General features: G+C 42.7%; 1 protein-coding gene across 2 annotated transcripts in view; it reads right to left on the minus strand.

Annotated features, from left to right (window-relative positions):
• LOC116385011 (collagen alpha-1(XVIII) chain-like) overlaps positions 1–25,474 on the minus strand; it is a 50,803-nt gene that overhangs the window by 22,235 nt on the left and 3,094 nt on the right. The window contains exons 1-3 of one of the 2 annotated variants that reach the window (XM_031850165.1): positions 16,797–18,295; positions 818–1,065; positions 520–690 (exon numbers count right to left, since the gene is read on the minus strand). In XM_031850165.1, the coding sequence (XP_031706025.1) occupies positions 520–690; positions 818–1,065; positions 16,797–16,818 (441 nt within the window). In that variant the 5' untranslated portion in view covers positions 16,819–18,295. Of the gene's footprint in view, positions 1–519; positions 691–817; positions 1,066–16,796; positions 18,296–25,474 lie in introns of those variants that run through there. The other variant, XM_031850164.1, reaches the window with a different exon arrangement.

Below are 25,474 nucleotides of genomic sequence, written 5' to 3' on the forward strand. Positions count from 1 at the left end.
ATTCATTCCATGAAGATACTAAAACCAACAGCGGATGTAACCTCATAACAAGTGCTGTATCTGCAGCCAAAGCCTTGTTTCTCCGTGCTACAGAGCTCCATTGTTGTCCATAAACCATTAAAATCACATGAATGAGCCACTGTTGCATTGGCTGACATGATCCTTAATTACAGTGCACACAGGCACTGTAGTTTATCTTGAGTCACATACAGCATCCTGCTGCTGTAAATACTCACTAGTGAACCAAATCGAGTAAGAAGGACAAAGCCCGACTCAACCATTTTGTTATTAAAATGCTTGCGCTTCCAATATTTGTATCCATATTAGGTCCATGGTGGTCCCAAAGTTCACATAATTTGCTTCATTTCTTTACTTCAAAATCCTTGTCTCCCAATTTTTGTGTAGAAATCAGTAGAACCAGACAATTTTGTCATTAAAATAATCAACCTGTTTGTGATTCATTGATGTCGAAATACCACCCATAGCATCTTTACCCAAACAAAGGGACAGTAAACCCACCTCTGCCCCCTGTACAGTCAGGGTGAACCGCGCCCATCTTCCCGTCAGGTCTCCCATTTTGAAGGAAGCTGCTTCCTGGGTCCCACCTCTTGTTCCTGGGTCGGTGTAGTACAATATGACTCTCTGGGAAGCATCCTCCACCTCGGACAACGCTACACCTAAGTGTACGATCTTACAACAAATACCAAGAGATGTAGAGAATCGTTATTTACTTCCATGTAGTAGAGAGGTTTGTGCTAAAGAAAAGGTAATAACAGGAAAACAGAGGAGTGGAGATGAAAGGATTTACGTGGCTTACCTTTTGGTAAGCATCTGTGATGGCGAACAGCACACCACCACTCCGCGTGGTGGGTTTAGCTGTGACCGTGATGGCGAAGTCGTGATAGAACGGGTCGGGGATGAAGGACTTTGTGAGGCGGCCCACGTTGGCGTCCGGGCCGAAGCTGTAGGCGGGGTAACCCTCGAAACCCGTAACAAAGGAGACGGAGGGAGGGAGGGGGACGCCGATCAACTCCGTCAGGTCCAAGGCTGCCAGAGAAGCGCGGTCTGCAAAGAAACAACACGGACACCATGTTAGTGGAAGGGGAAAAGAAAATACGTTTCTCTTGCAACCAAGTGTATCGATGGCCTACTGACACCTTTACCAAACACAAATAAACTAAAGCTGAAAAAGTCCTCAAACAAAGAGGCACAAGAAGACTGATTGCTGCCACGTGGTCGTATGGAAACAGCATGATGTCAAACTGAACTTCACGGGAGTAGATCAAGGCATTTCATGCATTTGCTGGTGCCAAAAGCCATTTTTATCTCAGTCACTGCAATTAGTGTGTTAATGATGTATGACAAATCCTGATTGTCTGGGAGCACCTACAGCCATATCTTCCCTTTAGCCTTCTTCTCAAGAGAAGTGAAAATCCTTTCATTTCTTAATAGAATTACTAGGGATGATCACTATAGTAGTTTTCTATATATATCCAGGTCCTTGTATGGCTTGTACTTTGTGGGAATATACACCACTAAAAGCCCTTTAATTAGTGAACAATTACCTCAAGTTAATGGCATTTCTTATTCATTTTTGCTTGTAGATATTCTTTTGTGAATTTGTGTTTGACTTATCTGCAAACCCGCGGTCGGGCTGGCATCTGTGGCTAGACAAGACATAACAAAGCTGCCATGTGAAGTGTGCTGTGTGCTCCGCGTTTGACGGATACTTGGAGGTGACAGCGTACACAATCCATAGAGAGACACCGGTCGACCTGCAGTTCGTTTTCGCCCCCCCTTAGTGGGTTAATCCAGCCACGGGTCACAGGACTGATATGTTATCCTAGAAATTAAAGCATTCCACAGTGCAGACAGTGTGGGAGGTGAAGTCACCTTATAATTCATCTTTCCATTTCCTGCAAGACTGAATTTAGCGAAGTTATTAAGCTGAATAGATTATTATTTTCATTACATTCTGATTTGTTTCACCAAAAAATATATATTTAATTTATATTACTTTCAATTAGACCGTGGAGTTAAGAGAGCCGTGAGCCGTGAGCACCCTGTTAGGTTCCAGCTATCGTTGCTTCTGTCTTTAGACATGTTGGAGTTTGACAACATGTTAGACACACCCCATAAAGTTTGCCAAGAGTGTGAGAAGGAGCTTCCATCCATCTAAAGCTCCCACTCATGTCACTACTGTACGCATGGCTGAACGCACACTCGCCTACTCACTTTTCTGTCCGTCATGCATGCACACATAAGTGCAAACACACACACACACACACACACACACACACACACGTCCAGTCCTTAAGCATGCCAGAAAGCGCGTGCTCTCATTCTCCCTCTCGACAGACATGCAAGCACTTAGTGAATGCCCACCTACTGTACAGTCTTTTATAGACACACACACATGCACACTCGCAGTCCCATCTACACCTGGTTCTCCTTAGCGAGCAGAAACCTAGAACAATCGTCTGTTCTATGAGAGCGCATGGGGCAGCGGGGTACAGAGGCTGGGCATCTGGAAGACATTAGGTTAGACTAATACACACGTGCTGCGCAGTGGCAGCTCCTGTGAATTAGGCTTACCGTGTGTGTGTGTGTGACGGAGTGACAAAGACAAAAAGAGTGGGGCAAAGAGACACAGACTTAGGGGAAACAGTAAGACTTTCATGAGCTCAGTGTGTGTGCGTGTGGTCAGTAAGCCTCCCCGCAGGAAGAGAGGCGCACTTCTTCCCCCGAGCGTTAATTGGATTGAAACGCCGACAGAGTGTGGCAATTAAAAAATAACAATGAAGTGCAACCCACACCGTAACCTGCACCGCAGCTGAATACTGGATTGTAGTTTAGAGCTGCATCTGTTCAAACACCGTCTCTGTGATACTTTGAGGAAGAAATTGTGATTAAGCAGACTTTGAACAGTCATTTCTACATTTCACTCTTTTGGAAGACGCTTAGGTTAAAAGTGATTTACAGCAAAGTGCATTCAAACTTCATATGAACAAAAGCTACAAACAAATAAACGCATTTTCCGTAGGTACAAGTGCTTAGTTTGTATTTCTCTTGAGAGGACGTTCTTTTCTTCACTTTCAGACTCTCATTAATCCGACGCAGTGAAATCTAAGAAAGCTAAAACAAGTTCTAATAAATACTCTTTGACCCATTTCTGATTCCAGTGAGGCCTGTTGGCTGCCTCGCCACCAGACATTATTCCTTCTCTGTGTTGTTAAGGCAAAGTCCTGCCAGAGTGTGTCGGCCAACATTCCCACAGTTCGGCCCGTCACTTCGCTCCGTCTTTGCCCGAAAGTGACATCACTGCAGATGTTCCTCCACACAGCTGGACAGATCACCAATGGAAACTAAGACAGCAGGAATCCACGAGAGCTTCGCCGAGTCAGCGCCCCGTCCTGTGTCACACATTGTCCCAACGACATACTGTATCTGTAAGCAAGCCAATCATGTTGACGAGATGTGAAGACCTTGATGATTTCTGGATGTTCTCATCTTCAGAAATACTGTGAATAATGAAAGCAGAGCGGTGAAACATGTAAAACATCCCAGTGCGAGACGTCGTCAGCTGTGAGTAATTCGGGTTAATAAGGGTGTGACTTCCCAGAGTAATCAGGCTTGGCTGAGTCGGAGCAGCACCTGCACTGGAACAGGGCGAGAGAGAGAGAGAAAGCAGAGGAAAGGCTCCGGAGATGCCGTACATGTCCTCCGGCTACAGCGCTCGCAGTAATAACTTCAAGATGTGTGGACGGAGCACAAGATGCTGCCGCGTGATTCTGTGGAATACCACTCGCTGTAGTGAGGTGAACTCCCTTTTCTTGGGAAGAGGAGGATGTGTTGGCTCGTAAAATACATGGAGATGAGCTGAACTCTGTGTTATTAGTGCAGACACAGTGACATCAGACTTAATCACAGTGCAGGCAGCGCTCTCACACACAGGATGTGACGTTTAGTGTCAATCACAAAAGTGAGACATATAAGTCAAATTGAAGTAATCAGGTCTATTGTACTCGCTGTGTGTGTGACTGAGAAAGTCCCCGTGTGACACATTGTTATAAGGTATGCGTGTATTTGTGCATCAGTATTTGAGGCTAAATCGGCAGGAGAGCTAGTTAACGTTAGCTGTTAACTTGAATAAACACAGTTGTGGAGGAGATGTTTTTTTGACTTTGCTAAGATGTAGAGATACAGTATTAAGGCTTGATCAGAAAGAAAGAAAGAAAGAAAGAAAGAAAGAAAAAGGATAATAATGTGGAGATGATGGACACAGTATTTGGAGAGCTCTAAATGGCGTCGGCCAAAGCCCTTCAGCTGTCAGTCCACAGCAGTTTGTAATGAGCTGTCACATCTAATGAGAGACTGAGCAAAGGGAATCTAATCAACCCTCAGTCATCTATCGCTCCACATCACAGACACTCAGATTGGTGTTTCAGCACAACACGACAGAATAAAAGTGCCTCATGAACTTTATCCAAACATGTGGCGATGCAAAGTCTCATGTTGCACAGCAGATCCTTTGTGGCTGTGGTCACACCACATCTTACTCTCCCCCGGGGCCCGTCACACCGTGTAATCATTTTAACCCTCGTCTGTTCCAACATCTTTAAGCCTGATTGACGTGGACTTATATAAACACACATGTGCCGAAAAACTGTTAATGTCATAATTTGACAGTCAGCTCTAAATAAAGGTAATAATGAGCTATTATAGAGGGGCATTTCTTGCATAAATAGTTACTTCTTGCCAGCTGTCTTTGACATATTAAATGTCTGAGTGCTCCTGAATGCAAGAGGAGGGCAAGCATCTGCTAACAGTTGCATTACCAGACAACAATGACTTGCTTTTGACAAAAATTTGATTAAATGGCTGCTTTGAATTTGTTTTAAATCATAGACATGCTGTCGTATTGTGAAGTAAACATAGAAGACCATGCTTGTAGCTTTCTAAGATGTCATGGACTCCACCAGTGGTTTAACACCTGTTTAGTTGTGAAGTGGCTTACTGCAGGTAACCAGATGTTCCCCTCAGATCTGTGAGTTTAAGTACATTTGAGTAAAACAGGGATTTCCTTTCTATTCTGATCCATTCTATAACTACGGATTAACTCTCCAAAGGGCTTCAACTCTTTCATCCAGGTAGACGAAACAAGACGCCTCACATCCTTTCATCCAGAGGCTTGCGGTGTTTCACTGACAGTGCCGAGGTGACGTCAGCCATGTGTCGTGTTGAAAAGCAGGAAGTTATGGGTAAACCGCTGAGACCACACAGCCTGCGTATTTAACTTGAGAACGTATACAAGAGCATGTGTGTGTGTGTGTGTGTGTGTGTGTGTGTGACCAGGTGAGGTTACAGGCCTCCCATTTAGCACAAAGCTGCTCTGTTGGTGTTGAGCTAAAGCGCCAAGTCAGTGCAGTTATTACGAGGAGCAGAGCAGATGTAAGTGTTAACGCTCTCACTGTGATCAAAGACTCACAGCGCTTTGCTCAGCGATGAATAGATCTTGTTCAGGGTGATGCCAGAAACAATGGCACTTTTTTTTTCTCACTTGTATTATTGTTCGACGAAAATGACTATAAGCTCGTCTGTGTTGGCGTAGCGTATAAAGAAACAGACCTCAGGTGCTGCAGTTATGTGTTTCTTGACTTACTTCACACTTTGCTTAGACAATGAAATGTTATTTGTATAGATAGAGGGCAAGATTTCACTGCTGATGCTAGTAAATCTTGTTTTCTGTAGTCAAAATGTATATTTTTACAATATTTCTCAACCTCATGGATTTATAAACATGCTAACCAGTTTAGCAGGCTTTATTTTCATTATCAGTTATGTACGCAAGGAAGGCAGAGAGACCCAAAGTCCCACTGTCTCACTCTCTGACCTCTAACACATCTAAAGTATTCATGGGAGTGTGGCCGTCATGTTAAAGTAGAAATGAGAGATTCATTTATTTTAGGAATGAGGCAGCACCTGCGTATGTGACTCCTGGATGATAGGAATGTGACAGTCCCGCTCAGATAGGAGGAAGAGGCCTGCTGTGCACAGAAAGAGACAATCTTACTAAAGACTGGGTCGGGACCCACAGGAGATTTTAATCAGAGTCGCCAAATGCATTTGCCGAATTTCTTTCATCTTAATAAATTCAACATTTATATCTGCAATACACTTTTGAGCCACATGAGGGAGCCTGAATATTCGTATTGCTCTGATAATTTTGCCTACTTACAACATTGAATCTAATATAAAAGGCTAGCATACATTCTGTTTCTTTAACTGATGAGAGGAAAACATTGAGAGCCTGCTAACTCTGCCTAAATGCATTTATTTGGTCTCATGTATTAAGTATTTCATAAGTGTATATGTTTGCATGCACAAAACTAAATGTCTATTTCTTTTCAAAATGGCTGGTTAACCTGTTTAAGACAATATAAGGTAAAATGGCATTGATTTATAGACAAGGCTCTCGTGAATTGGGTCGCGATGGCTTCTCATTTGTAAAAAGTGGGTTCCCCAGAAAAGGAATTCTGGGACACAGCGATCTCACACAAAAAGAATGTCTCAAATTCAGCAAGCTAGCAGATTTGTTCAATTTGCTGCAGCTTTTCAGAGACGTTTTGATCCAAAACAGACAGTCTGTGGTTGATGTTGCACCCATTTATTCATTCCAATGGGATAAAGAGATTCCATGGTGTTGCAAGCACCTTACTGCAGCAACTCAACCATATGAGCAACGCATGGAAATTAATACTGTGAAGATGCACTCGGGATGATTTGCGTGGGAAAATCTTTCCCACTGTTAAGAGGGCAGGCTCCTCCATGTGTCTCTTCCTCCACTCCTTTTGCAATGGAGGTGCATGGTGCGAAACGAAATAGTCAAAACTGTGGACGGCGTAGGTATCTCAAAACCAATTTACCAATATTTGCATGAACTACCGCATACTACTAATATTTTTATTTTGTAATTAGGGTGTAACTTCAAGCCTAAATCACAAGTTTGGGCTGCAACATTGAACGGTGAATCACCTTAGATACTCTTAGTCAGTCCTTAGGTAGCGCAGTTACAAAGGAGTCCTTCATATGCTCGGAAATGCAAATTTCCTGGAGCTGCCGTGTGGGGTTTCCGAAGCCGGGAGTTACAGCAGAGGTTCGTATAAAAGAGGTTTGTTCTCAGTTTGGTTCAATACATAAAAGCTCACTTAATGTGAAGACAATCAAGTTTGCCGTGACCTCTCAAAAACATTTGCAAAAGAGTTCCATACATACACAAATACTCAAAAGTACAATGTTAAATAAGTTTGTGTTTGTCACAGAGTTTAGTGCCAAAAGTCCTCATAAAGCAGAAGGCCATTTTCCAGAGTAAAGCCAACACGAGTTCACGCTCTGATAGCCTTGCAACAGGACATCAGCATAACACAGCTCAGCCGATTATCCCGTAAAATGGAAACAGCTTTTACAGTGACTTAAATTTCAACTGCTTGTGAGATGAACCAGATGGTTTATGAGAATCTGAATAAGCCATTTCAAACCTCGTCATCCTCACTGCTGGAACACAGCCACAGGTATTTTAATTCATATTTGGATAAATCTCTCTCTACCGCTCTCTTCTCCTCTAAGATATCGACAGCTCGATTTGACATTGCTTATCTGGGCAATGGCAGTTACAAAAACGTACAGGACTAATATGAGGAGCCAATCAGTCTCCTTCGGGCTGGCGATGAGGGAGTTTTCTAGGTTATTTCATGCACAAACCATTTGAAATGACAGAATTGTGTTTAAAAATAAGTTTCACAAGAAACAAACAAAGTAGTCGTGATGCAGCTGCTGAGAACGCATGAACCGAAAAGAAAAGAAAAATCCTGTCTGCAATCATTTGCCGTAACCAACAACATCACCACAACTCACATCCAAATTCTATCAGCAGGATTTCGTAACCATGACACTTTATGCTCTTGGTTCAGCAAGTTTGCTCTACAAAGTCTCAGAGCCAAGACTGACTCAACCAAAACTCTGTACCCAGTTAACAGCAGTGACCCTGATCCCCAGTGACAACTACTGCAGCATTGTGCTAGCCAAACCAGTATAAATAATACATGAGGGGAGGAATTGATAAGCTGGATGGAGAGCTGACATCAAGTGGCTTTAATAACAGACCCTAAATAAAAATCTCTGTGGTTAGTATCTTTAAAACTCAGGAATTTTCTTAAAGAAACGTTTCAAGACTGAAAACAATGCTTCTTTGAATATTTCTAATCAGGTAATTGTATTTGTCTGATGAGAATGCTGTGCTCCTCTAGCCTATGCATGCGTTAAAGAGCAGAGCCAGCTCCTGCAAAAGACTCCTTCGCATTACTTTCACTTGCAATTTGTCAGACGCTGCCTTTGATTGTGGCCCAAACAGACACAGCTCATTGTGTTGTTGTTGTTGTTGAACAAGTGGATCTTATTCAGCTCCAATCTGCCAATTTCTGCTCCAAGAAATGACTCGCCATACCCACTGCAGCTGAATGAGGTACTGCGGGCTGTCTCGTTCTTATTGATGCCAGCTGCAGTATTGAAACCACCAAGCGAGACTCCCAGATGTGAGGGGACGGGATGTGTTATTGCACAGATTGTGGGCCTTGTCACTGATGCGGTTGTGATTTTCATGGGACAGAATTGTAGTGGCGCAGTTGAGAAGTGTCCAAGTCCTTGATCACTCCATTGTTGTCTCCACTTTTTCCCGTGGAGGATTCTGATTGTTCTGTTGGCCCGGGACCTCCAATGTGGATTGGATAAAGTGGTTGGGATGGAATTGCATAATGCAGGCTGGAGAGGAAGTTGTTGCCAAAAGCGGAGAAGATGAAGTTGCTCAAGATCTTTTCCAGTGACGACAACAGGCGCAGCGTCAGCAAACCTGGTTGACGTTGGTGATCCGACATTAGAATCCTCTTGATGGAGCTACACATTAGCTAGCTAACAAACGTAGCATATCTATCGAGGTATGAGGAGAGGGGCATGTTGACCGAGGTCCTGCATTGTACCAAGCTTGCTCAACTGTTATTGGAGCTCAGAGTGAAAAGGGGCGGGGCTTAGGAAGGGTCGCCGGCTCACTATTTGTGCCCTGGAGGATTTTCATGGAAGTGGCCAAACCCTATACCTAAATTTTGGGTACAGGGCCATCAGAGACCATACAAGTTTGAATCTGCAACTATGACATAAAAATGTTTCTTAATGTGGCTTTAAAAAAAAAAAGTCTCTCTTTCTACGGCTCTCTCACACGGCACTACACACACAACGGGAGCCTTATGTGCGACAGGTAAAGTGAGGTCTGGACCGGGGTAAAAGAGGCTGGGCGGTAAGCAGAGCGCATTCTTGTGTTTCATCCAACATCCATCTTGGGGAGCAGGGTTGTCTCTCAGTGAGGCGGTCCAGATTCTCCTCAGCCGGTGGTCTTACGGACTGCTGCCCATTTAATGTACGATAATGTATGCAGTGGAAAGCTGTGACTGAACTTCACTGACTTCTGGTGGAAATCTGTTCTTTGATCAACTTTCTCTCCTGTGAGAGAAGGGTTGCAGCTTTTTGTAAATTCAAACAGTTTACAGACGAAGAGAAGTTCAATCAAATGACGTAGGTCACATTAGTACACTGAGAACAAAGTCCAGTATAGGATCTAAAGTTGTATGTTATTTTGTCCCCAAAATAGCTGTTATTTCACTTTGCAAATATCTCAGCTCTGAGTAGGTCTTAGAAAAACAGTAGAAGTCTGCCAGGAAAGACTGGCTGACGCTACACTGGGGTTTAATGGCAGCACTGCTGTAGGTTTTACAAGGGGTTAAAAGGTCTCAGTGTGACTCCAACAGACCGTGGAAGAGGAGCATATAATGACTTCATAATGACATCAGTATAAGTGCAGGAGGATGGGGGGTCATTGCCGGTCAGGAGAGAATAAGCTTGTGGTGACTTGATATTTTTATTTTTTTAATTTCTAAATGAATGGACTGACTGTTTAGAATTTATTTGATGCAGAGTGGGCATTTCATGTAACAAATACCTGGTGAATAACAGTATATATAAGTTGTTTTGGTGCGAGTCTGGACCAGTGATTCAAAGCTCTGGAGTGTGCCCGTATAAGCCAACAGTGGACAGGACTGGGGTCACCGATAAGGGTCTGTTTTCTGTGTGCCCGTACAAGCTGGCATGTCCAAAGCTGCAGAGAGCCAAAGGCCAAATAGTTTAGTTGGTTAGGACAGTGGAGCCAAGTATTACTCCTGTCTGTCTAGTCTGAAACACACACACACACACACACACACACTCGCGGCTGCCAGCTCCCCGCTCCTTCACGATTCTTATCTTCCATCTTAATATGGGGACCAACTTGGCAGTGTCTGCAGGAGAACAGTATCCCCTTTGTAAACGGGAATATGTGGCATGTTTTTTTCTTAATTTTTCACTCAAAGCCCGTCGGGTCACATTTCAGCACAAATATCAGAATTACATGCAGTTTTTGAGGTGCATGTTTTTGCAATTTAAAAACACGAGTCAAGTTTGAAAACTACATTCTTTATTGCTTAGAGTAGAGATAAACATCTGTATCACTGTTCCCCCTTGTCCTGGTCTGTGCATTCATTATGCTTCCTAATGTACTTATCTCAGAATACACATTGCAAGTGACATATAAAGTACCCATCAGTACAGTTAAAACCATTTTGGTCTGAATAATGTGGAAAAAAGTAGGAAGCAATGGTAACGTTTGTCATTTCTCATTCCGTGCCTTCATTCATTTTAACAATTTGTACTGTTTTAAACCCGACAGCTTATTTCTTAATTTGTTTTGCATTAGACAACAGCTTTGAGGATACCTAACGTTACAAAAATTATGCCAAATGTAAAGTTTGCTTACTCAAAAAACCCTCAAATACAAAATGGACGCTGGTGCAGAAATTCTTCCCAATATTCTAAAGACACAAGAGGACCGAATAGAACAGAACCTGGTCTTTCTAGAACATCTGGTTTGGCACTATACTACAGGGTTACTTCCAGACATTCTTAAGGAAATAAAACACAAAATAACGTTGAGAGTAAATTTATATACTCACAGTTAGAGAGGCAAAACCTCAGAGCAGAATATAAAATGCTGACAGAGCAAGTAAATGCCACGCCAAAGAAGAGCTTGAGTTCACCTCTCATCACCAGTTGGATCTGTTAATATCTACAGTGATGTGTAATAGTGTTTAAAACATTTCTGAAGTGATTCTCCCTCACCCCTGCCTTCAAGTCAATTAAAGCAACTGCAGGCTGGTGGTAAAAGCGGACTTCCACAGGGGTCAGATGTCATGGGGCTCCGTGTAAATGGCACGTTGTTTCGGCTTACCCCAAGCTGTGTTTAACCAGCTGTAGAAACTGCACTCTGACCAAAGTGTCAGAGGAATGATGGGCTGAAAAAACCCTGCCTGTTTTTGGCAGCTTGCCGCCTGCATGTCCAGCCTTCAACGCAGAACTTTTGACGAGAAAGTGCAATGCTTCTTTCTTACTTCATCATGGAAAAGGTGTGAAGCATATGAGCTGGTGATTTCTCAATAAATGGTGTGCAAGAGGGAAAATAAGAGGATGAGCTGATGTGGAAGAGAAAGAAAGAATCAATCAATCATGACGTAAAATAGGCAAAAGAGAGGAAGGTATACAGCTTCTTTCACATTTAATCAAGAAAGCAACTGGCCTTTTGACATAGCGATGGTTTGTCAGGGCTCCTGCCAGTAGAGTAAAAAAGGGAGGGGAAAAGGAATGGAAAAATAAAGAGACCGAGACAGAGAAAAAGTAGAACCACAGCAAATGTGCTAAGGTGCAACTGAAGGCTCAACATCTGCAGCTGAACATCAACATATAACCTTTTAATCTGTATCCATATCAGCTCCTCAAGGCATAAAGTAATCCCTTAAGATCCTCTTTCCCTCTTCTCCAGTGATGAATGCCAGGGCTTTGCGGTCAGCCGAAAGTTTGCCATGTTTGTATTCATCACATAGGAGATACTTGTGTAGCTTATCCAAACTGTTCCTACAGAGGGAGGGCGGGTGGAGGGGGGGGTCTGAGTGATACCATCTGCTTTGGCTCGAGTTGTTCGCCGTAGAGTTTGAAGAGCAGGACCTCGGCCAATCCGTGTGAAGTCCGGTTCTTTTCATTGACTCAAGTGAGGCGGCTTCCACGGCGCCGGTTCACTGTCACTGTTTAGAGTCTTGACCGGGCCCGGCTGACCCGGATGACAATGACCTGGATGACCTGAGCTCAATGTGCTCATTTCAAGTTGAAATCGCTGTTGGTTGAGTAGATATATATGCACTCTTTTTTATTAGACCACTTTAACCGAGTGGTGCCTGTAAAAGGTTCCTGTTTAGTCATACAGACAGGGGCAAAAGAAGCAACATCTGAAAGGTATAGTCATCTTGTATCTTGCAAATATGTAGATGAATCATTAAGGAAATACTTTTGCTGTGTGATGTAAATTATCGTGTTTGTTGGCAGTTCTGGGTTTGGCAAATCCCAGAAGAACGCTTCCACCCTGAACAGTTACAGCCAACTGTAAAGCTCAGTGAGTGGACGACCCTGTCCACATGACCTGTGGTCTGGTACTCTTTGATTCAGGCCCTTTAGATTCAATTAAGGGCAAATTATATTTTAGACAATACTTTGCTTCCGACAACAAAGTCCCTTTCCTGTTTTAAGATGACATTGCCCCTGTGCACAAAGACAAGTCCATAAAGATATGCCCTAACCTCAACCCCATCCAACACCTTTAAGAAGAACCGGCATGCCAACTGCAAGCGGGGCCTTATCGCCCAACATCAGTGCCCGACCCCTTAAAGCCTAATGTTATTGTATGTGAAATTGGGCTGTACTTCACATCACTTGTATTTCTAATTGATACAAAGTAATCCCACCTTTAGCCAGTTCACGACATTGGCTGTAATGAAGACCTATTGGACAGAGAAGGAGAACTGCTTTGCGTTCCAGGAACCAAGGGAAAAATATTACTGGAACAAATACAGGAAGAACTCTTACCTGCTACCCAGGTAGTACACCTGGTAGTACACTGTTTCTTTCACGGTGCTTCACTACTGAGTGCTGCCATACTAACCGCCGCTAATACTCATCACCATACCTGCAGCCAGAATGATGCAGATTACTACTGAAATCAAAATGCTCCTTCAACAAACTTCTGAGCAGATCACGAAAGGGAGTCTTCATGCATCCCAACTGTCTCTAAATGCAGCTGTCAATTAGTTGCTAAATTGGGTGAAAATGCAATCCAGGTTCAGCCCGATCCTTGACCCCAGTGTCCTACAGCAATTGAGAACACTCAGCAGCCGTTAGCATCATTTGTCGGGCCAAAACCAGGTCAAGCTCATTGACTAGTTATTTGAACTTGGAATTCCTCTTGTCTCTTGCTTGGAGTGGTGTGGCCAAAACAAAGGAAGAGCCTTTTTAGCCGTACTCATTTGGAGGTGGACGGACGTTTATTTAATAAATTGTTTTCAGTGTGGCTGGATTTTCCTTGTCGGAGAAGTTGGACACGGGGTGGCAATTCTATTTGTCTGGGCAAACTGAGAAAAGTATGTTTAGACGTGTGTTGAACTTGGCCTGCATTTGACATGCAAGAAGAAGTAGAAGTAAGAGAGAAGTAAGAGAAACATTGAGTTTAGATTGAAAGAGAGGAAGATGCAATTACAGAGAGCAATACATACAAACGACAGAGAGGCGGTGAGAGATTCACAGTCCTTATTAAAGTTAATAACAAACACTGGGTAAACACTTCGATCTGCCAGCTCTTATTCACCTTGTAAAATTGTAATCAGGTATTGAAGGGAACCTTTACGTTGCTTATACCACATGTTCCTTGTCGGCTCTGGTGTCGAACTTCAATCCCAAACTTTCGTTCAAAGAGGAGCAGAGAAGAGGTTTGGTTCAAAACAAACACTCTAAAAAACAACACAGGCAAACGGCCGAGATCCCAAGGGTGCAATTTCACAGAATGTGAACTGTAACGGTCCGGCTGCTTAGGATCACCAGCGCCTGTGATGTCTCTGCTCCATCTGCTGCTCCGCATGACGGAAACATCGGCACTGTTTTTACAGTCAACATGATTTTAGTGACCATATTCACACTGCGTTCATATTACTCCACAGAGAATATCCTTCGACTCGTGTGTCTCCACAATGTCAAAGTCTTCATGAGAACATTGTGTTGAGCTTGGTGACGAATGTTGAGAGAATGCCATTGGGTTTTTTTGCCAAACTGATCGAAAAAAACTGTGGGGACGATCACAGTTATGAGGTCTTCACTTTAACTGTTAATCATTTTTCACAGCAAATGTGAAACTAATAGAGTAAACCCTATTATTTTGTTATTACTGGCTCTAACACTTGGCATCCTGTTGAGTATACATCTTAAAGGGAGTCACAGACATGGAAAGGGGCCAGTGAGGCTCACAGTTTCTCCTCAAGGATATATTTTATCAGCAGCAGTGGGCAAAGTGTTTGTTGTACCTGGTGCACGGTGTGAGGAAACATACATAGGTCATTTAAAAATATGAAATAAAATGACAACTGACTGCAAAACAAACTTTAGAACATTGACATCAGTCTATTCATACATAATGCCTCTTTGACCCACTACTAACAGAGGGCGCTGGATATTGGCCTCAGTTTGCAGCCTGGCTGAGAGCAATTCATTTTTCTTGTTTTGGTTTTTGTTTGTTCTAAAGAAGAGCTTTACTGTCTCTACTTGCGCTGTTGTTCATTTGGTTGTCGTGACGGATTGACGTCCTGTCACCGCTCCAGCTGCTTATCCTCGAAGTGTCCACCGCTGCAAAATGCATGTGACGGAAACACTGGGTTTGTCCAGCGTCTGCCGTCTCCTCTTTATTTGATGTTGTAGTGAAGTGAGCACTGGATCCACCTCGTTTCTCCTTCTACTGTATGCATAAATGGTATCGAAGCGTCTTTGACCAGAGCACCAACAGTGCTGAAGACTACTAAATATGTCAGTGTGGGTGCAACAGCCAAAGTTCTGAACATAAAGCTACGGTATCAGTTATTACAAAAAAGACCAAATTCTATTCATAGTGTATATCTGTATCTAATGCGATCACTTGTCTTCCATTACATAAAGTGAGCATACAGGTCAACCAAACTTGACACAGCTTCTGAGTGGAATCTTTGTAACGATAGTTTTCACAATCCTAAAACCTGCAGAAATAATCAGCCATGAAACTGGAAGCTAGGCCGTTAATCTTTACTTCTAGAGACTACACAAACACACACACACACACACACACACACACACACACACACACACACACAGAGACAGAGAAACAACCTCTTCCTTCTCTAACAAATACTCTCAGAGCTCTACAAAATGAACACGTTGATTTACAGAGTCATGACTCAGGTAACCTACTCCAGAAGCAAATGTTACAACTACATCTGTCTACAGACACACATCTGCAGGCACATGTGCGTAGAAGTGTGAGTTCTTGCATGGGTATAAAGCTGTCCACATTTAGAAGCTGGCCTCTCTCTCCTTGTCCTCCTATAACAGAAGAGATTGCACGTAGCTGTTAGCACCCATAAAAATCCTCACCAAGTACCTGCTGACCCCTTCGACAGGCTCTTTGATCCTGAACATCTGACCTGGAGCTCATTTCCTCATCCGGGAGATGAACTGACAACATGACCATGATAAGTATCTCAAGAAACAGGTAATCAACATCCACTTACAGAGTTTCAACTTTCTGATATGATATATCATGTTATCAGCTGGTGCTTCAGCTGGAGTCGTCTTTCATTTGTTCTATCATTAGCCTTTGCTCTACATAATCAGCGGTGCATTTCTGCTCCAACAACAGCTTCTAAACTCCTTAAAACAGTTCACTCGATGTGCTGTGCCTTACATACAATTTCCCAAACTAAATTGGTTCCAGCCCCTCTGCCTTGTACTGGCAATGCATGCAAATTGCTAACAAATGCTGAAAAACCAAAAACACCTGTTGGGATAGTTTGGGAGGAGCGGGCATAGGCCCCAGACTGAAAGACATAATCAAGACTCTGCATCTATCTGATTATACAGACCTTATTCTGGGATGCTTTGGCAGAGAAACACACGGAAATATAAACATGTTTACATCAGAGTCGTACTCATCTCCGCAGTCCGACCTGACCCGATGAGACAACAATGAAAGTGAAAGGAAATCTGTGTCTGAAAGGATTTGGGTCAATTTAGTTCATGTTTTCATATGTGAAGTGAAACTTTCTAAAGATTTTACATTTCTAAAAGTACTCTGAACCGTCTCTAATGCAGGTGTCATGATACAGTTTCTACGCACAGTTCTGTATAATTTTAGGAACATTTGATTCTTTGGTATCCGGTGTGCATCAAGATTTCTTTAGAGGTTGGGCAAACCAAACAAACCCAACTGAGCTTCCCTTTCTGCAATGTGTTCTTAGTTGCTGAGAATATCAGAGAAAGTCATCTGCAGCACAACATTTTTTGGGTGCATAATACATGCAATTCATTCTTTTCGAGTCTTTGTTTTTAAAGTTATAGTTGACGATTGCTGCCCGACGAACATGGAAGAAACATGTTACTGAAACCACAATCCTTTCCCATCACAAACCAGGGTAGACCTCGGTCTAACCCTAAAGACCACCATGTTACTCTCCACTTCAGAGCTCTAGGGTTACAAGACAAGCCAAGACTGTAATAATAGTAATAACTGTGATCCTGCCCGTCCCCCCGTTCGTGTTCCAGACCGTTAGATGCATGTTGCATCATCTGTTGAAAACGTCACTGGAAGGCTGTGAAGCTCCTCAGCAGACTTCATATTGGGCCGGGGGTGAGCTGTCAGGTCCACAATCATGCCATCAAAAACATGCCTTTGGGAGTGAGATGAGGAAAAACTAGGACGAAAAAGCAAACGGCAAGAACAAAAAAATTAAACAAATGGAAATAAAAGATAAAAAATTCAGTCACAATTGGAGTTCTTGTTACGAAGTGATCGCCGTCAGGTTATGCTCGAGAACTAATCAAACGCAACGCATTTCCCCAGTTGGTGTTATTTGCTGAGAGGAAATTGGGCCAGAGTTCATGTTTGGTATCTGCTGCCAGTGGGAGAGATATCAAAAAGACATTAAACGGGTTCCCTTTGGCCATGTTGCCAGGTTTGTCTAAGCTGTTAGAGTTTGCTGATAAGGGGAGGGCGTTGTTCAGACGAAAGGAGACAAAACTCTTCAGTGAGAGCTGCAAGCTGGTTTGTGAGCAGAGACTTTGAACAACGGTGTTTCTTGCTCTCAAACTAAAAATTGTTTACGTCTAAAAAAACCTGTTTTAGAATGGACTGGTACTGTATTGTATTAATACAAGTTAAAAAGTCAATGAAAGAGGCATTTGATATGATAAGAAGAAATCTGAGCAGGAAACTATCAAATTATAACAATCAAGGATGCCAAAAAGGAAATTGTACTGCATGACATAATATAATTGACTAGTTTCAAACTGAATCTTCCTTCAAGGGAAACCTCTTTGTTCACCAGACAAACCACAAACAAAATCTACCAGCATTTCACTGCAGTTAATCTCAGGTTCTGCTTCCCAGATACATGCTTCTAACTGCCATGATTTTCCATTAAAACTACTGCCTACAGCTCTCCCACAATAACAAGTTTCATTCACTTTCTATGGGTACTTTGTCACTGAACCACGAGGGAAGAGGCAGTTTTCGAGAAGGCAAATTGCTTCTTACCAGGACCACTTATGGCAAATAAACAGAAGAATCCAGCTGATTATTTCATTCCATTTTAGTTCCTAATTCCCATTGTTTGATAGTCGCCACTACTCAGGGCTCGCTAACTGAACTGGAAAAAAGCTGCTGAAACAGCAAAAAAGATTTTTAAGTCTTGATACCAAAGCCTGAACAAATGACACACATGATGACCAGACATTTCTGGTTAAATGTAATAAAAGCATCCGGACAGTTTTCAGGGGCTGAATGGATGTTGAACTAACTCTCAAATTTGAAAGCGGATCTGTTTTTTCTTTGTATTCTGGTCAAAGGACGCTGCTGAAAGCTCTGGGGGCCTGAGTGCCAGTTTGGGATGTCTGGTGCTGCCTGATGGACTGAGCGATGACAGCATTGTTCAACCAAGGGCTGAAGAAGAAAGAGAAGAAGAAAAAAGGCACTGTACAAAGCAGCAATTTGCTCTGCTCTCCCAATAAACATTCAATCAATTTTCAACACTTGTCAATTGGGTGAATCAACAAGTGTTTGAGAAAACACTGCCGGCCTGATGATATTCCTTCCATTGTATTGCCTGACATGGTTCATTACGGCTGCACTTGTTTTGCTTGTCAACTTTAGTGCACGAACCTGGTTCTCAGATGTGAAACTAGCTCTCTCTTTAAAGTAAAAGCTCAAATAAACTGGACCAACATGTCTAACATTAAGATAATACACAGAGAAGACACATTCGTATGTCTGCACACGAATGCGTCTTTGGTATACAAAGAGGAAAGTAATCAAAGTCACATCTCTGGCCGCTCTTTGCTCATTAGAAGTGTTTCAGATTCATTGAAGGCAGGACTGCACCGGCTGGAGTGAAATCCAGCTTTGACGATGATGAAAGAGGGCAGAGAAATGAAAAACACTCAAAACGCTTCTCTCATAAACAGTGAAGCTGTTTGTTAGGATCCCTTTGGGAAACTCTTCTTTTTTTAAAATTGCAGACCATCATCAAGTATAATTACAGAGACCTCAACAGCTTAGGACATGTCATTACATCATGTGAAACAAATCTATATTAAGTCCTCCAAGTCAGACAGTTACTAGATGTTTGACATCATTTCTGTGACCACACAAACTGGAGCTTATGTTTGCAGCCTTCTTGATTCCAGCTCGCGAAAAGTCTGTCGTATCCGAGTTTGAATGCTGTGATCCGAAGCCACAACCCTCCTCCAGTCAGTGACGAAGGCGTTACATCTTCTATCTTACCATCTCTGTCTTTGTTAGCTCTTACACTGTAAGAGAAGGGCAACATGGAGGGAAAGACAGGAGGGTACTCTGCAGTAATAGCAGTATAGTCTGATTTAATAAAAGGCTTATTTACCACCACGGAGGGCTTTTTTCTTTCTTTTTGATGGAAATGTGCCACATATTTACGGTGTGGGAGGGGTGTAAATGAGAGAGTCTACCACATGCACAAACATAACAACTGTTAGTGCTAATGAGAGGCCGACAGCAGACACTGCGGCAGGGATCTAACCGCAACCCAAGGTGAGAAAATGACTAATTTTCACATACTTTGTGAAATCATTTCCTCCATAAATTTGCATTATGAATAAACACACAGTACAGTAAACAGCACTCTGCTTTAAAGGAAGAGGAAGAAAGAATGCTAAGATAAACAGAGAGAAGTGGATAGCTAATGAATGAAAAAGGACAGAATCAGGCTCTGAGACATGAAGCAAAGTAAGACAGAAAGAAAAGAGAGGAGGGCAGAAGGCAGATGTTTGTTGATGTTCTCGCCAGTGGTGGGGACACAATAAGGTCAATTGAGACCAAACCATTAATTAGAGTTGTGGTGGGGTTTTTCAGGAGGTGGGTGGACTGTGTGTTTAAAAACAACGCAGCTGCAGACCAGCTGAGCACGCACACACACACACACACATAGTGACACACGCCAAAAACGCCATCAACACCACCACTAATCCCACCTCCAACTGGGAAACAATCAGGACCATCTGCAGATGCTCTTCAGGGAATGTTTGTCACTCTTTTGCTAGAAGCCATCGTGATATTGACCTCTCCCTCCATTACGCTTCAGGCTGCCAAATAAAAACGCCAATGAAGTCCACCAATAAGACGTCATAAGAGCCCCTCATTATTTCAATGGGAATCAAGCTGGTGGTCCTCAGACTGGGCAGACATGTTCCAACTTCAGAAACAAGACAAATGAAAGCAAAGTTTGAGTTTCTTTGGTGAGTTTAAACTCAAGGCTCAAGGTCTTTGAAGTCTTTTTTTGTTGTTTGCCGATGACCAGAAGTCATCTATCACCGAGACAGGAGACACAACCAGAGCTGTGAAGGTTCAAGGTTGGGACAACATACCAGTAACACTGCCGGTCTCTCGGGTAAGCTTGAGCCAGTTGTATTAAAAGTGGACCTACGATTTTGTATTCACTGAGCAAGATAGTTAAGAGAAACTTGTCTCTTACGCTATATGGCCAAAGGTATGTGGACAGCCTTTGTACACATCTTAATCTTGATCCTTCAGAGATATTCTGGTGTGGAAGAACTTTGACTGGACCTCACCAGAGCTCTGGCATCAACCCCATCAAACACTTTTTTTTGGGACGAGCCAGGCCTTATCGTCCAACATTAGTGGTCGACCACGTTAGTGCTCTTACGGCTGAATGGGAGCAAATACTTGCCGCCAGGCTTCAAAGCCTTGCAGAAAAACCTACAAAAGTGGAGGCGGTTATTAGAGCAAATTAAAGCCTGTGTTTGTTGATTTTCCCTGTAATGTCTCGATGTTAAAGTCTAGAATTTGAATTGAATCGCTTCGATTCTCCCGGTAGTGCTTTTACCGATGATTAGCTTAACTTCTAAAAAGGTGTTACCTTCAGTCAAGTGACAATTAGATTACACAGGCAGGAAAACATCCTTATCTTCAACACCAACATCCTGGTTTTGATGCAACACACTAATCAAAGAGATCAGTGAGCAACGGATGGTAAAGGTGATATTTCAGAGTTTAAAAAGGAAAAGGAAACCTTCATAAATCTGTTCCCGCCAACAACTGCTCTGTCATTAGAGGAGCACTCCATCTGCAGCGCAGACACAGACACCGGAGTAGAAACGCGCTCCATACATCTACACACATGCCCATGCACAACTATGTACAATTATATTATTCAGAAAACTTTTATTTACTTTATTATCAATGCAAATTTAACAAGGATTGAAGTAAATGAGGGAAACTGAGATTTCTAATGTGCATGTTTTATAGCCACACACGGCTGCTCTGCACTCCGTGAGCTCATCATGTATGACGGGACATGTCCTCTCTCTCTGTGGTCCCCACCCGGCTGAACAGACACCTGCTTGTTTCAACTGTCTTTCCGGCCCTGACAGACTCTTTCCAGACTGTCAGAACGTTCCATGTTTTCACCCATCAGGTCTTCTGTGGTGCAAAAAGGCCAGGAAGCCGGCCGCTCCCAGAAAAACAAACATGCTCATTCAGAGCCACTTTGCATTATCGTAAATTGCAGTTCTGATGCACCTCTAATCCCGTCTGACGGCAACCTATGAGCAAACATGCAGGAAGACTTATACGTTCTATTAACTCCCTCGTAGAACACAGGATGTACTGTGGTCCAGTCACAAGCATGCCCTTTACAACCGTAACCATGTTTATGTGCTGTAATCTTCCAACACTCAGCTACAGAGGGGAATTTTCTTTTCATCCTGCGTCACACTTGCAGTGGCACTCACTTAAACCGTCAACAGCCACAGTCTGTCATTGGCCACTGAACAGCTCTCCATGAGCAACGGGCAGTTAGGAGCCTTGCTCAAGGGAACTCCATCAGTGAGTGTTGTGGGGATATGAAGTATTTCTCTTTTCCAAGCTGGTCTGGGGTTTATCATGTATTATCCTCAAGTCGCAGGCCTGCTCCTCTAATCTCTAAAGCTGTGTAAATGCATCCAATCACGTGACCTCTGACATGTGTGGATGCTCAACATGGTTATATCCCCCAAAAAATGAAGGAATAACATTCATTCAGAGGAAGGAAGCCACCATGACTCCTTTAAAGTGTTGCTCCCTGAGGTTTCAAATGTGCTCATTTTTGGTTCTGCTAAACCAGCCCTCAGCATCCGCTGACAGAAACGTTATGGTCATGTGACCACTTAAGATGGAAAGGGGAGGGGATGCCCATTATTTCATAATCTGTCTTTTATGTATAAAATGCACAATCAAAGCAGAAAAAAAGGATCGATATACAACAACATAAAGTCAGCTGCTGATATATAGATGTGTCGCATTTTGGAATTAAAGACTTCACATGGAAAGACAGCATGAATAACAACAGCAGCGAGAAAGGAGTCAAAGTGCTGCTCCGTCTGAACTTCAAAATGAAGGCAAGGGGGAGAGGGAACAGTCGACCACATCAAACGGCGTTCAGGACATTTAGTGTAAAAGCTCTTTGATGGCCGAAGCTTTGATTTCAATGAGTGATGACTGATGTTCAGATAAGGAAGAATTAAAAGTGTTAAACAAAGATGTGTTATCTTAACAATCCCAAATTGTTAACAATACGTGATAAAAAAATGTCCCACTAAATTACATATCACTTGTACGTTTCTTTTCTAAAATAAAACAGGCAGCAATAAACTATAAGAGTACAAAGGACGGAGGTCAGAGTGACTCTTGGCGTCACACATTCAGCCTCCCACACAGAATCCATCCTATACTTAACACATCCTGTGTTTGTCCGTTGGTTTGACGCTTTGAAGAAAGTCCTCCATCTCGTTCAACACTATCTGTGGTCTGTATAGCAGCTTGTTGTGTCCGGGACACATTTAGCGGTTCCTGTTTACCCTTCAGGATAACGCACATGTTTTTGGTTTGGGGGTTTGTTCTAGATAATTTGGAGATACAACCATCGAGGCCCAGAGACTGTGGAGCAGCCATCTACAAAGTGTTTAATCAGCGGAATCCCTGATAAATGAATATAATAGTGATCCATTTACTGCTTTGACATCGTCTCCTGTTTCCTTTTGACACTTTTTTCATGAGTTCGTCACATGTCCTCATCAAAAAAAAGAGTAAAAATAAAGTCAAAGTCAAAGTCAATGACTACAAAACTCATCACTGGGAGGAAGTCTCAAAAACAACAAGCTGCATCTATTATGAGTGAAAGAAATGAATCGGGAGCCAGACGAAGATGGAAACACCAGTCATATTGGACCAAATCTAACAGTTGTTGAAAGCAAAAAGAAATGATCTGGGATGCAGATACATGTGTGACACACGCAACCTGCAGAGCATCTTGAATCAGTTGAAGCTTGCTGACACATGGAAGAGTAAACAGCCACAGAAAGGGCTCGTGTCACTCTCCCAAGAACAAACAGACAAATATATATCCAGTTAATTCAGAGGGGATTAAATTATGAATCTGTTTAGATTTCAGAGACTCGTGGGTTTGAATGTTTCGAGTTTAAAGGGAGAAGATATTAAGTGGCCACTCCTGGGACATTTTTTGTTTAACTTTTCAGTTGTCTGTTCGATGATGGGACTTTTGTCTCCGATATAAGGCAGATAAAACTGACATATAGCTGCCAGCTAAGCTCCAGCCTGGCATGTCGAACTGGTTAGGAAGGCCGCTGATGAATTTGTGAAAGGCACGGTGTGACCCAACAACGACCCAAGTCCAGAAATCCTGATCTCATGTGATATATTTTGCCAAAGTGTTCTTCAGCCAAAAAAGGATGGATGGATGGATGGATGTGAGCATCTGCCAAATATCTAAGATGTAAGCGATACTTATATCATGACCTCATAATACTCTCAACATGCAGAGTACACACATCTGGCCACTTTTAGCTTGTCTAACGTTTGGTGAGTCGTCCTTTGTTTTGTTTTTAAATTGTTGACAGCTTTGGCGCTCAGCGCTCAGCGATGGGATTCATTCCTCAGGAAAGACCTGCCTTGTATCAAGCATTCCAAAGCGATGAATGTAAAAAAAAAGTTTCATGAACAGGATAGAGGCAGACTCACTCGTGTGTTACGTCATGTGGCGGCTGGAAACAAACTGGACATTCATTAACAGGAGAATGTCACCGACTTTAAAAGTCCCCGCTGCTGTTTTTCTTGCTCTCATGAAATCATTGTTGGACAGCGCTGACAATCTCTCTGTGCTTGAGTTTAAATTACACTTCGGATCATAACGTCACTTGTTAGCTCTCTGCAGGGCCGGATGACCATCAAACTGAAGCCAAACCAGAGTCTCTTCAAGTCAGAGTCAAGACCAAAAGGAAGGAATTACACATTACGTCCTTAAACTCAGTGCCGTCTTACTTCTCCTGACAATAACGAAGAGCCAATCTACAGGTGTCACTGATACCTATTGTATGGTCAGCTGAGTTCATGCTCATAAATTAATAGATTAAATGAACGCAGCATATTTGTGTGAACATAATTGAGAAAGCACGGCTTCACGTACAGCTTCTGTCAACATCACCTTCTACGCCAGTCTGTCAAATTTTCTCCAAAAGCTTTTGCTTGGACACAGGAGAGGTGAGGAGAGGAGGCTGTAAACTGTTTAATAGCACAACATTTTACAGACACATTTATGCATCAACTAAAACAGTGAGTCACAGGGTTTTGTATCCAATTCTACCAGCTAATAAAGCAGAGATGCTTCGTCAGTCTTCCTTTTCACTACAACAGACCAAAGTCTGGTTCCCTTTATTCCTTCTTCAGCTTTCTATGTTCTTGGGCAATGTTTTTGCACTGGGTTGCACTTCTGGTTTGGTTCAGGACTAGTGTTGGTGATGTAACAGTTGATGAGGTTGACAAACTGATAAACTTGAGCTGTGGGACGGGAAGCAAACTCAGTTGACCTTCCCTGAACAAACAACTGATAAAAAAGATGAAAATAACAAGTCCTGCCTCTGTTAGTGGACCTTTGTTTTACTTAAAAGTCAGATAAAACAGGGAATGTCAGTTTTCTTCCAAAACGGTTATCTGCTCTGTTTTGGAAGCAAACTCTTCAAATGAACTTGAAGCCCATCGGTGACGCAAGAGTGACATTTATCCAAACAGCTTCATCTGTAGGTTGAATGTCTTCCAATTATGAATCTGTTTGAGACTAAAACATCACCCGGCTCACGATTCTGTTCTGGTTACATCCAGCAACACCCTTCATACACGTCACTGATCTCTAAGGACTCGCATCATAATCATCTTCATCATTCTCATGTCACTCTTGTCCTCGCCATCATCATCATCATCATCATCATCATCATTATAATCGCCTCAACGTAATTACCATAACCAAGTTCTCTGAGACTCGCATCATCAACCACATCATCATATTCATCATCCGTAATAGCCAACTGTGTCCCGACCCGGGCATTCCCGTTGTTCCATCAACATAATTAAAGACACAATCATTTGTGAATAATGACCATGTGCACAGCAGATGTGCATGTGCGTCCTCTTTCGGTGGGTGTGGCTGATAGGCATGTGCAAGCGTGTGCAAGTGTACGTATATGTATGCACAACGAGCGGTGCTCCAGGCGAAATATGTTATATGTTTGTCAACATGTAAAGATTAAGAGCATGCTTTTATGATTCTTCTGTAGAATGAAAAGCATCAACGATAGAAAACAAAGGCTCACTGAAGACGGCTCGGGGCAAAGCCACTTTGATGCT

This window comes from Anarrhichthys ocellatus, unplaced genomic scaffold, assembly GCF_004355925.1.
Source record: "Anarrhichthys ocellatus isolate YVR2014 unplaced genomic scaffold, GSC_Weel_1.0 scaffold10, whole genome shotgun sequence".
Classification (NCBI taxonomy): Eukaryota; Metazoa; Chordata; class Actinopteri; order Perciformes; family Anarhichadidae; genus Anarrhichthys; species Anarrhichthys ocellatus.